Genomic DNA, 14520 nt, shown 5'->3' on the forward strand with positions numbered 1-14520 from the left:
GTGTTTTTTTTGTAGTATCTGAATGTTTTGTTGATGTCGTGTTTCTTTGTAAATTGAATGTGTCAAGCTGAACAAATTAGCGCCGTCCTCTTTGTAAACCTTTTTTTTGTACTTCTCCCTCGGTAACCCTGTGTTTAACGTTTCAACGCTATGGCTGGTGGTGGGCATTACTTCTGATCAAATCTGCAGAAATGCGGACTTACAGAAAGTTTGCAAAAAGGCTGAAACTGTCCCCATGCATTTGACTATCCTGTGAGTGTGTACACTTGGATTGGGCTGCTGTGTTTTGTCTGGGTTGCCAGGTTTGTCTCCCCCAGCCTCAATAGTCCGGCTGTTGTCATCCTCTTTGTATTTAGTTCATGTCTTTCTTAGAGTGCTTTCACACCTGAAGTTCAGTTCATTTGGTAGAGACAAAGGGAACAACTTATTCATTGTTAAGTACATGAGTATGATACAAGCAGTTTTTGATTGTTATGACTGCTTGTTACCATGGTTATTTAATGGTATATCATGTATTAATACTATGTGTTATGATTTGGTTTAGCTTGTGTCACCACATTACACAAGATCCTGTGGTTGGTCCATTTGCTGCAGGGTTTTAGCTTGGATTTCCCCAATATGTCGTTTTTTCCTCCATCTCTTACCTTGTCTCTGGCTTACGCCACCTCTGGATCATTACCAAGATGCCATATAGGTCTTCATGTCCAAACTTGGTCTCTTTAGCTGGAGGTATGAGCAGAACACACACCTGCTCTCTTTCCTAGACAGGAAGCTATGAAATGACTTTGGAGCCTGTTACGCTGACACTCGTCCAGCTGGTGCCGAGCCTCAGGCAGCTGCGGGCGGACAGGATTGGCACCAGCGCATACGTACATGTTAATGCTCCACAATGCAAGCGTACAAACGCACACATGCATATCTCCTCTGAGAGTGCCAGAGAACTCATCACACCATGATAAATGACATGTGCTTACACATCATCAGAGAGACGGCTACTACACGGGCGCATCATCCACTTTACCTGCTGTAGGACGGATGTGTTCGTAGATGAGATGGTATGAATGTTACTTACAGGATATCCATAGGCAGAGGGTGCATGCCTCTACTAATCCTCTGAAGAGGTTATTTTATTAAAGTCCATTCTTATAAAACTGTTCCACATTTCAGTCTGAAACCTTTTTCTGTGTCCCAAAGCAATGAATCCTTCTTTATGATATCTCAAAAAATGAAAGAAGAATCAACTTGTATATATTACAGAAGGTTCAACTACCGTGCAGTGCAGTATCAAGCCCATTATATGTTCTCCATTGTTATAAGGTTTGCTTAAACATTGCATCACTAATTGCAAAGCCGCATTTTTGTGTGTTTGACGAAGCAACAATAACTTTGGCGCTGGTTCTGCAGGTGCATTGGACTGTTGTGTTATCAGGAAAAGGCCATGACTAATATAGCTTTTACTGAATTTTGGTTACACCGTATTGATTAAAAGTATCGGTAATATATAATTATATATTTTTGTCGTATCAGTACATTTTCCAGCCTGTTGTGGTTGACCAAATCTGGCATTTTTTAAGTACTGGACATTCAAGTTCAAGTTTTGCTTTCAGTACAACATACACACTTTTTCAGGCGAAGACTCCCAATAACACTGGTCTATTTCAGTCCGCGGGGTCTTAAAAAGTATTAAAAGTTGATAAATCAATTTAGCGAAAATTAAGGCTATTAAAAATGATTAAACTACATTTTCCAAGGTATTACATTTTGTAGCTTGTTTTCAATAAGTATATCAATCGTCCACTGAGTTTGTATTCTACAGTGTGCCTGAATGTAATCATTGCGTAGGTGTGTAGTGTGATTCTGTGTAGTTTATTTATGGCATCCCGTTGGATTTGACGTCATCTGAACAGGACATCGCACGCTCACTGCTTGATAGTGCACGAAGGTCCGTTTACGCCGGTTGTTAAACAACGTCGTTATGGGGAAATGCAAGTTTGCGTGCAAATGGTTGGAAGATAAGGAGGAAGGACAATCAATACTGTATATAGTAAATGTGAGGTAAAGTGTGTCGCCAAGGTAACCGGTTAGAACTCCAAGTGGCGATGAGGTCTTAAAATGTATGGAAAGGGTCTTAAAAAAGGTCTTAAAAGGTCTTACATTTGACTTTTTTAAGACCTCATCGCCACTTGGAGTTCTAACCGGTTACCTTGGCGACANAACTGGAAGAAACTGAAGCAAAATCTGCTACTTTCTTACAGAGCCCCTCCTCCAACAACAAGAACGCCGCACATGACCAATGAGGGCCACGAGATAAGTTTGTGCCACATGGGAAGCCTGACAAGCAGGTAGCCCATCCAGCTTATTTTGCTGCGGCCGGGGCTCAGATGATTTGGTCGTGCTTTTTACAGTACTACGGCTTCCACAGATTTGTATTGTTTTTTTTGTCAAAAGCACTTCAGATATTCATTGTTTCGGGATGTTAAGAGCTTCCAATGGAATGAATAACAAAAAGTGGTATCTGAGCCACCATCGGCTTTTCTCAAACTTACCTTAACCCCACCTTTAAGTCATGGATGCCTTTAAAGCTTGCTAACTCTTTCATATTTTGTCTAATATTTAAGTTTCTTTTCATTCGAGGAAGCTATGACGCCCCCTGCCGCTGCTCTCAGGTACGCTTGGTCCATGTTTTTGATTCGCGGGGGTAAAATGCTTGCAAGCCCCCGCCCTTTTTTCACGGTGAACGCACACTCAGCCGGACAGAGAAAACCCTGGCTAGCCTTACCTAGGGGCGAGGTTTTGATGAACCAGCGTCGTAGGATCCGCTTAGTGGAGATTGCGTTTGTTTTTGGGTTAGTTAGCCCCACAAAACTGAAAACATATCCAGGGTATGGTGCAACTGGAATTCTTAGGCTACAGGGCCTCTGATCAAAATGGTTGGGTGAACCCCAAACAGAACACAGATAGAGACAACAACACTCACAGCAGGCTCCGGGACTTTAACAAGCATCAGGTGGAGCCTAGAATACCTTTTGTATTTATCTGGAACTCTGTTTCCCTGCCTGCTCAAAAAGAATATTTCCCTCCTGCTGCAGGATAGACTGAATGAGTTTTGGACCTGGCACGCCTTTTTTTGGTTATTACCCGAGTGGTCGCATGAAGACCTCATCAGGACTCTGTGATAATGAGCAGTTCTCTTTTCGTAGAAAGGACGGAAGTTTCCCTAAGAAATCATATATTTTTTAACAGGGCTTACCTGAATCTTTCACTGTGGAACTAGGTCCAATTAATCATTTAGGCCAATGCCAGGAGCTTAAAGTATTTTCAGAAGTTTTCCAATGCTAAGTTGAAATTGCCTTTGGCTCCATCATTGTGATCAGTTTGCTGAATTCATAGACAGGACTTATCACAGGAGCTATTCGTGTTGTTTAACACTTCAAAAAACTGTCAAAGTGTAAGGGCTACCCTGAGTAGCTTTTTGCACCACAAGCAGCCCCATGAATCCAATGCTTTTTATGCTGTATCCAGCGTGAACACAATGACTATTACTGTACCTACCAATGGTTACTGCTGATATCCAGGGAGGCTGGGGAGAAGCCAACAATGCGTCAGCAAATGCAAAGTGTTAAAAGAAAAAAAAAAACACTACAAAGTAAACATAGCTTATAAACAATTGAAGGGTTAGCCATTATAGTTGGAACAATCTTGATGCAATAAACAAAAACGAGTTGTTGCTTGTACGCAAACTCATAAATAACCGCAACACTTGTATACTGGTCCATTCGACATTGTATTTTTTAAGTTTGTATCGGAATTAGGGACATAGTCCTGTTTTACTTTGGGTGTTAAAACAGAGATTATAATTTCATCAGAAAACTATAAAAACATGAAATCCAGGTTTTTTCAAAAAGATATCTGCAGATGAGACATATCAGGAACATACACTTTGGCTTTTAAAGTTATTGCTGACATATGATGTCATTTAAGCAATTTTATGTTTTATGAGCGTAAGATTAAATACGTTTATGGTACTAGTTGGCTAGTCTAATGCCAACAAAACTTAGTACATTTTTGTAAAAGTTACCTGTGTTTGGATTACAAACCACCCGCGACCACCTACGATAAATTGTCACTCTTTACAGCTACGTTCGCGTTAAATTCACTCTTAGTTACTTTTATCAAATATATTGGACTATTAAGGCAGAACTGCATGTCCAAACAGATCATAGAAATGATACAGGGACCTTAGTTTGACCCGAAGGACCAATCCCAAAGTTGCCGTAAATGGGAGTGAAAACCGTTTTTTAACAGGAGTACCGCATGTACATCGAGGTAACCAGTGCATTTAAGTAACAATGTCAAACCATATGTGGACCTGCCTCTATCGAAAATTCAGTCGCATTGACCCGAAGACACATTTTGAGTTTGTATACACTTGGCTGGAAAAGAGGATATTCCTAGCCTTTCTAATGATATCAGGATTGTTTTGTACTTCCAAATATAAAGCGAAATATGTCCACATATATAATGACTGTCACCGAGTCATATTTTGAGAAAAGGCCCTTCAAATTTTTCTCTTCTCTGGATCCATCGATCTGATTGATGTTTATGGCGGAGCAAATGATCAAAATACTACGGAGGGAAGATATTTTCGTGTATTGCTGGTCTGGGAGAAGCTAGCGAGTGTGTGTGGGGTATACGGTGTGTGTGTTGTGTAATTTGCGTTGTGTTATTGGTTTTGTTTTCCCGGGGAAACCCTCACGAGAAACACCTGCTGTTGTTATGCCTGCTGTGACTGATTTTAATTACTCCGTTCTCCGCTGGTATTATGCCGTACAAGCTTCAAAGTTGTTATTATCATCTGAATTTGCCGAAACAAGAATATTCTGAAAGCCAAACTTAGTTTTAATTGAAATCAGATGAAAATCAAACTGTAACGGACCCCTGCCTGTGTTATTATGATTACTCTACGCTACATTCATAATGTCAGCCGGAGGGAGGGGGAGCGGCACTGCGGAAGAGCAGATTGCCTGTCATCTTCCCTTTACAAGCTTAAAGAATATATTTATCGTGTGAGTTTGGAAATAAAAGTTTCATATTCTGAAAGCCAAGACTTTGTTTGTTTAAAATCAAACAAAACACCCGAACCCCGAAAAAATAGTTTTTTATGCAAATCCACGTTTATTTTGAAATGAGCCGTTGCGACTTCCGACTGATTTCGATAGAGCGGGTCACATATGTTCTCTGTATGGACATTATTGTTAGAGGACACTTCCCCCCAAGGAGACATCATGACAAGATGTGCTGTAATTTATGTTTGTGAAGGCAATCAAGCCCAACCTCCGCTGCTGAATTCTTTCTAGAAAGCTGCATGGACGTGACATTATGGCACACATTCCCTCGACTCTTATGGTATACATCAATGAGATTGTAGCCTAGGGAGGAGGAGGGGGCTTCATATAGAACAATGTATTCTGTGTGACCCTCTTCTGTCTGTACAGTATATAAATACAGTACATTTCAAACACAGTAAGAAAACCTTTAAGGTGCTAATAAAAAAGTTAATAAATAACAACCGAGAAAAAGAGAGTAACAACAGCAGACACAAACATTAATAAAAAAGTCAGATTAATATAAAGCCAGACGGTGAAGATATTGCCTAAAATATTTGACAGAATATTTTTATCTCAGCCTGAGGAAGCTATATCACTTAGCAAATATTGTTTGTCTCCTTTCGTCTCCATCTTTCAACAAAGACAAGTGAAGTGAGAAAAAGGCTAATTTAAATAGACTTCTATACAATCTGTCTTCTTTTGCAACCAGAAGACTCTTCCCAGCCATTAGAAAGGATGAAGGGGAAAGGGTCTTCTGCATGGGTTCCACTTTTCAGACAGAAAGTATTTTAGTATGATTTCAACTGAGAGCCTACAATTGAAACATTGCCTAATATAGAATGAATGAAAGACATTTTGTAATGAAAGACTTCATGATTACAGTGCTTTTCTAGAAAGATAAGACTGTAATTTGTTGTGATATGATTGCTATATTGTAATATATTTGGCTTTTCTCAGCTTAATTTGTTTTAAATCACAAAATACCACTGGCTAAGTAATTCAAACTCCATGCTGCCTTCTCAGTGTGTGTCGGCAACAGCTGAAATGTTTACAGACAAAATGTTTCAAACACCACCTCTCCTCTTCACCACCTCAGTATGAACAAACTGGCCTGTATTCTTATGGCTTTTGTCACAGATTGTTGTGCCATTGGTGGCGAGAAGAAACTCCAGGCCTGTCGACGTGCGAACAGCCAGGCTGTCGCTCACAGAAGTGTAATCAGCGGGGAGATCTGGCTTTCTTGGAAGAAAAGCTCCCTAATGTGCGCCCACATCTTGCTGAATTTGGATCACTGTCACACTCTGTCAAAAAACAGATTCTTAGACTCTCTGTATTTACACATTCACACCAAACCAAAGCATTTTGACAAGACACACCACATTTATTAAAAAAAAACTATCCTGTAACTATTTCATTACACTATTAGTAGTTACACAAAATGAATATGTTATCTATTAATAAATGTCAGAATTGCTTCAAATTCTCGCATCAAGATAAATGGTTTGGAAGTAACCGGGGATTAAAGCTCAAATATAGAAGATGTAAATATTTGTGTTGTTTAGTCACACAGCTGGCAAGTGTGCGACAATTATAAACACATAGTGGCTGCAACAGAGTGAAACAATAATAATGAGAACAATTATGTCATACATTATTAATGTGTTCAGCAGAACAGCTGGGTGCAAATGCAATCAAAACAAACAACTGATTGTGTTTAAAATAAAGGCAAGTATTACCAGACTAATGGGTACACTTCATGTAAAATGATTACAAATAATAGCTTTTATTGATGTAGTTCCATCAATACAACACCTAGTAGAGAAGGAATGGTGGATCTTTAAATAAAATAAGTGGTTTGTTTTTCTTAAAACATTTAGCAAAGAAGGTGTCTGACAAGAACATGTTATAAAATGAAATGAAGGTGATGTTTCCATACGCAGCAGCATCTAACAGCTGCTAAACAAAAAGCCCACAGACAGGAGAACAGCTAATAGAAAAGCAGGAGTTTGAGGAGTGGCCTTCAGAAACCTGCACTTAAACATGACTCACATGCTGAGATAATGTACTTTACCTAAGCCTAGCTAACACAGATTGGGTATACAGGACGTACGCTGTTGTGTTTGCTTGTGTCTGGGTATTACAGTGGTGCTGGGTTTCAGATATCTGACCTCACATGTAATCATGTTGATTCTGAGCAAACAGAAATACATAAAATAACCACTTATTTGTCCTTGAGGCTGAAAAATGTACTCATATTATTAACAGAATAAGTAGAGGTTAAAGTGTTGACGTTTTGTGAAAGATTTCAATGTGTTGTGGGTAAAGATATTGACTGAAACTAGCATGCCAACTACTTTGCATTACATGAGGAGTAAAAAGCAGTATCTCAGTTTCTATGGACATTTTACTTCCACGCACATGTTTCAGTAAATGCTGGAAATCTAACTGATTACTTAAAATCATTAAATGTTTGCATTAAGTCAGGAGTGACCTTACGTTTAAGTTCCATATGGTATCTTGTGTGGGAATATAAAGAGCTTGGCGGTTAAGTTAGCCATCAGCTTTGTTTACACAGTCACCAGAGGGCTGTAGCATTTCATGTTTCCTGGTAACCAGATGTTAGACCGACTCAGTGTCAATGGGATCTGACTGAGAAAAGAGAATTAAGTGGAGCGAGGCTAAATGAAATCTGCTGTGCTGCAGGCGCCCGGGGTTTTTACGGGTGACGGAGGATCTAATCTATGCTAATCAATTTACTCTCTGTTGACAAATTCAACTTTTAAGCAAAAGCAGAGCAGATATAAAAATAATAAAAGTCTGTGCGAAGGTTGAATACTTTGTAAGACTAATTATTCTACTGTCATGACAAAGTGATCGTGAAAAAAATTGCCTAAGAGGGATTCAGAGGCTTAAGTTGATTTGATTATTTTATAAAAGGGAAAACAGTCTCAAGAAAGTAAGACATAATCCACGCCTACTGCTTACTTCCCCCTCTACTTTACTGGCATTAACAAAATAACTCACATCTTTTTTTCTCTGTCTGAACAGCTGATCTGTGAGCTTTACACTCAGTCATGGTAACATCCTGAGAACAAATAGTGAGTCGTGTTTCGATGCAGGAAACAAAGAGCCATGTAAACACATCATGTCCCCGCTCTAGCCGACTCTAATCACTTTACATGCGTGTCCGGTCCCCTTCAGGGTGTTCATTATTACAAACATCCATTATCTTGGTAAGAAAGAAAAGATCCTATTTGTTTTTGTTCTCACGCAGAAAATTGCCAGCTAATGCGTCTTGGTAAATAGTGAAACATATGATCAAAATATTTGTGCCATGTCTGTGCTCCACATTTCGCAGCACATGTGCAAACCTTTATTGCTTATATTAAAGCCCTCTCACAAGGCAAAAAGAATCATTGAATTATTGACGTCATGAACGGCTAGCTCACTGTTCTTCTGGGTCTGCTGCATATTACCCATTAACAATCACGCTTGGATGTGGTAGATAATTATTTTCTCCACCCATTGTTGGATGGGAGAGGTGAGAATAATAATTCTAAAAATCCAATTTCTGCCTAATGAGAGATATGCATATATTATGTGTTACTTTGAAAGGATAATTTGTCCATTTCCAAGGGGACATTAACTCCTACCATGTGATTATGACTACTGTTATTTATGTCTTGCATCTAATGGAGCCATGCAATTCCAGTAGAGTCAAACGTTAATACCACATGTTGGTTCAATATGAAAAAACCTGAAATAAAATAGTATAAAAGGGGGACATGTTGTGTTGTTTTTTGGTTCAGCACTTATTAGCTTATACTTGAACAGGTTAACATACTTTAATGTTCAAAACACACATTATTTGTCTCATACTGTCTCCCACAATGGACCTGTATTCATCCCCTGTCTGAAACACCATGTTTTAGCACCTAAGTCCCTTCCTCCAAAAAAAGCCTGGGCTGCTTTTACCGGAATTTGCGGAAACATATTGTGCAACTTTACAAAGGCAGTTCTCAATCCTTTGGTGAAGATACTGGTACATTTCAATGAGCCTGCATGATACATAGGAAGGGGAGTCAAATCTTAAAGGCTTGTTGATCCCATGTTTACCAAAATGACTCGATTGTTCAATTTTTCAGGTTGGTAGGCACACCATATACCCAAATGTGTGTATACAAGTACTAAAAGAAAATGTGTGTTTTTCATGATATGTCCCCTTTAAGTTGTTTGCTCTTTGTTGACTGGTGCTAAAGAAGGTGAGATATACTCTATTATCCCAGAGGGTAACGTTTGCTTGGGCTATAAGTGCTACACACAGCTGTAATAAACGTACGGTAAAAGTTATGCAGCCAACAACGCAGTACAGAGTTACATCAAATCCCTCCACAACAACTCACCAAGCGCCTCGGACAGTCCTCTGTGCCTGTAGCCATCAGGCTGCACAATAAGGGGTTAATAATGAAAAAGAAATACAATTAAATCACTGGACATAAATATACACTGTTTCCACAACGCATGTTAACATATTATTAGTAGTAGACCAAATAGGTAGATAGATATGTCACTATGTGTACAGATGTCCGTTTTCACTTGTCACTTTAACTTATTCCATACTTTACAACTTAGATTAAATCTATATATGCATATATTCTGACAATTATTTTATTCTTATTTTTACTCATCTCCTTTTTCATAGTCTTTTATTATTATTTTAATTTTTTTTCTTGATTTTATTAATCTGTGTGAATCTTTGCTGTCTGGTTTTTTCACGCTTACCCTGTTGCTGCTTTGTACAATGGAATTTCCCCTCGGGGATTAATAAAGGTTCATCTTATCTTATCTTATCAAAGACAGTTAAGAAAATTATGTGTAAAATATTACATGTCATCTTCAGCTTTATTGAAGAGACTCTAGGGTCCATTTTTAAAAAGACATACAACACACATGTGAGACACAATAGGTCATAAACAACATAATACACAAAACTGTAGCAACAGTGCCTACTTGCTTGTGAGCTACATAAAGCAAAGTGAACCTGGTATCTTGTTTTAGGCGTTTTCTGGAGCGGATTTCCGATACAGGATGTGTGACGGGTCCTTCAGGACTGTGTGAAAGTCTGATGACAGGTGAGAACTGACAGGTGTTCTTCTCTTTCTTATCACCTTCACAATTACTTTCATCATGCTGTCAATCCTCGCTTTTTAACTGGACAGATTGTAATAGCTTTTTACAGCAGCATGGAACAATTAAAATCATCATTTTATCTATTATGAAGCGAATACTTGTTTTTAAAAACTAAATAAAGTATACAGTATATGCAGTGCACACCTACACTCATTTACGATACACAATATCATAATTTGACATGAGTTTAATGAGCATTAATGTTGCCTATATACACACACTACCGAAGAATATTAAGCCATGGAAGATGTCTATAGCTAATCAATATTGAAAATGAACCTGTGTGGCCATTTCTCCTCTGAACACCATTACCCATAAATCACCTTGTCTATACAAGGCCATCACTGAGAGCTATTAACTAGGCAGTAATCAGCCTTCAACTCATTAGCAACAGCAAGATAAATCCACACAATGGTGCTGCATAATGGACTTCTTATCACAGGAACTCCAGTCAGTAACAGAGGCAGCGAGGGCGGAACAATAGTAACAGAAATAGATTTAGAACATCATCTAAAATTGCTTTTAACCCACTGGATGTTTCCTATAATACCGACGCTATATATGAATGCTAAACGAAATCTTCAAATCCATATATGGTGATGATGGGTAAGCACCATTCTGTATATCAGTAGTCAAAACTCTCAAAGTATTGAAAAGCCTGATAATGTACTGTATGTCGTGTATAATTATCTCATTACGTCCAAACAAAAGCAAGACAGGTGATGGAGTGGTCAATTATAGTTAAACGGTCTGAGGTAGCAGTTTATAATAGTAGGTTACAGTCATTCTGTTATGAATTACTTTTCGTATAACAACACCTAGAAAAAGGGCTGAAGAATGCCACCAAGAGCACTTCTAACCCTGTAAATGTGATATTTAAATATTTACACAACTAAACAAATGTCTAAGTTTAATCGAGACATTTTTAGAGACATTTTCGGGGGGGATTTGAACTTTAAATTTGAACTTTAAATCGATATATATATATATATATATATATATATATATATATATATATATATACAGATGACAACGAAGCAATTACATCTCACTCTTAAGTAATATTAAATATGTTAAAGCACATGTGATTTAGGCTTCTTAAAATGAACAAAAACTTTCACTCACTTTGTAATACATTATTCAGAAAATGTGCATGTTACATTTGATCTTTTATATAGGAAAGATTTGACATGGGCTGACAGATAGAAATATACGTCTCAGATATGAAACCTCTTTTAGGTGGTTGAAAAAGGAGAATTTACTGTGATGCAAAAAAACATCACTTGTGTTATCTTGAATACATTTTACAAAATACAGCAAAGTGTCATTGCGTCTGTGTTTCATTAGTGTCATTCATCTGTGTCCTCTGTTTTGGTTGTTTGCACTTCCATCAACTTTCATAAAGATGTGGTTCAAATTGCCGTTTGACGAGAATGTTTCATGGAGTGTGTGAAAAGAAAGAAGTTGATCCCGATGACAATAGGGGGCTCTGGATTGAGTCTGAGATAAATTAAGTGGGAAATGAGCCAGTTCTGTTTGACAGAGTCCTGGGAAGTTCCCACCTGTGCCTCCTCTGAGCTAAACCTACATGTCTAAACAAACACACACACATATACACACAGACAGTATCTGCTGCATGTCATAATTCTTCCTTCACAATCTGACTGAGGCCCCTTCATGATTAATTACATTCAATATCTCCATTATTTTCACACCAGCGGCAGTATTGTAGCAATACATCATCCATCTCCAGATAGCTGCGAGCGCTTTGACTTATAAAACATGGAAGGAGGGGCAACAGAGGACAGCATGCATACATGAGCATAAACACATTAAAACATTATTCACACGTGCACAAAAACAACTTCTCAGCGACTGCATCTCGTCTGATTTTGCCAACCCCCCCCCCCACTCTCTATTATGTTGGTGAATTGGAGCTGAAGAGAAAGCGGGAAAAGCCTTGACACAGAGCTGCTAATGCAGAGCAGCTACGCTAACACGTTGTGTTCACGGTCGGTCAGGGGGCACATGCACAGCCAGACTCCACTGACTCTGCATCAACACATACTCTAACATCACAGATTCAAGGATTCAAGGCTTTTATTGTCATTTGTACATAGCTACAGTGTAGTTATGACAATGAAAATCTTAGGTCACAGGCTCAGAGTGGCCTCACCGAGACCTCAGTAATGATAATCAGGGTTCATACACTTTTTCACCAATGATTTTCCATGACCTTTACCTAATTTTCCATGACCAGAAAATTACTCTTTCTCAGCGGTACCACTGAAAATGGTTTATTACAGGAAAATAAGGTCTGCATATGAAACATGTTGTGCCTATCTAAAACAAATCAAATAGTAGGCTTACTAGCTCCTACACGCTAAAGCAACTAAAATCTCTCACCAGCAAAACACCTCGTCAGTTAAATGCCATTTTACGTTTCATTACTATATGATACGGTATTTATTATCATTATAGTATCACTATTTCGGCGATTAGATAAAATATAAATTATATTTGATGCAACTTTAGTTACATTTCCATGACTTTTCCAAAACTTTGGGAAAAATATTGTTTTCCAAAACTTTTCCAGGGGCTGGAATTAGCATTTTGAATTTCCATGACTTTTCCAGGTTTTTAATGACCGTAAGAATCCTGGATAATGATGTTGATCATACTACCTGAGCACAGTGACTGATGTTAAACACAGAAACAAAGTACAGACTGGCCATAGACATCTCTGAAGAATCACAAAGCACATTTAATCATTCATTCATTAATCAGACAGTTTCATTCAGACTGTTAAACATCTGAACTAAGAACATCCATAACATTCATTCACTTTGCAACTTACAAATGATGGATCACTTGTATGTAGACTCTTATGGCACTACTTTTATTTTATTGTATTTACTTGCACTATCTGTTTTATTGTGTCGCACTGTTGGAGGAGCCTGGGGACCTAAGATTTTCATTGACATAACTACACTGTAGCTATGCACGAATGACAATAAAAGCCTTGAATTGAATTGAAAATTGAATCTGAAATCAAGTTAAACTTTTGCCGAACTGCAGTGTGATCTCACAATGTTGGTTTGCTTCCATTTAACATCTGCATTTGTTCCTTTCTCAAATGATTGGTTTCCAGCACCATGATTTCAGTGAATATTCTCTGTGTTTACAGAAGAGGGTAAAATACATGAGAAGAGAAGCAAATCGACTGACTGAATCAGAGACAAAGGTGAAGGCAGAACATTGTTTTAAACAAAGGAAGAAGCATAACATGAGGCAGGACTGAATGAAATCAATCAGCTGAACCTGTTTACCGGCTGGCTCTGTGTCACGGTTGGGGAAAAATAGGACCCAAATGCAGATTGAGGAGGAAGCAGGTTTCAAAAGGAAACAAAAGGCGAGCTTTATTTTCAAAAGCTGAAAAAACAAGAATCCATGAACAGAGGCCTATACTACGAAGCTGGTTCAACCTAACCTGTTCACGTTCACACAGTCAGTGATTTTTGCCGGCCATCTTTCCTGCAACAGCAGCTTTTCTGTATTTCCTTTCTCCTGTAATATGACTTGATCGCTTTAAACTCCGCACACTGAGCTCTGATTGGTCAGCAGGCAGTGCTTTCACTGAGTTGAGCTCTTAGCCTGCAACCTAACCTGCTCCGGGGCAGGTTAGCCGCACAGCCTAAGTTACCATGGAGATCTAGCCTGCTAAAAAGAGAACCAGCTTCGTAGGACCGGAAACCCAGAGTTTTCCCTGAAGTTAGCCGGCTAAGCGAAAATCCTGCTTCGTAGTATACCCCCCAGGTGAAACAAGAATCCATGAACAGGCACGAGGTAAAACAAGAATCCATGAACAGGTACAAAGTAGCATCCAAACAAAAGGTGACTGTGACCAACATGAAGGGAGACATGAACGACAAATAATGTACACAGGAAGAGACTAAATACAGGGAGGGGTGATCACGAGACGAGAAACAGCCGGGCAGGGAAGGAGAAACACAAGGGCAACAGGTGAACACAATCAGACAATCAGACGCACCAGGGAAACTAACGACAGGGAGGAAGACAAGACACAGGGAGAACAGAACAGCAAAATAAAACCATGACAAGACAGACCAAACTAAAACCGTGACATAAAACTAAGATCGTGACACTCTGAGCCTGAGAGCCAGAGTGAGAGTGATTGTTTCAGTGTGTTTGCCAGGCTGCG

General features: G+C 38.8%; 1 protein-coding gene across 1 annotated transcript in view; it reads left to right on the forward strand.

Moving 5' to 3' along the window:
• The first annotated feature begins 2640 nt into the window (after positions 1–2640).
• The window catches only part of LOC104963971 (probable voltage-dependent N-type calcium channel subunit alpha-1B), a 29394-nt gene continuing 17514 nt past the window's right edge, over positions 2641–14520 (forward strand). The window contains exon 1 of the mRNA XM_010792671.1: positions 2641–2666. Within this exon, the coding sequence (XP_010790973.1) occupies positions 2641–2666 (26 nt within the window). The remainder of the gene's footprint in view (positions 2667–14520) is intronic.

This window comes from Notothenia coriiceps, unplaced genomic scaffold (assembly GCF_000735185.1).
Source record: "Notothenia coriiceps isolate Sejong01 unplaced genomic scaffold, NC01 NC01_scaffold00036515, whole genome shotgun sequence".
In the NCBI taxonomy this organism is placed as follows: Eukaryota; Metazoa; Chordata; class Actinopteri; order Perciformes; family Nototheniidae; genus Notothenia; species Notothenia coriiceps.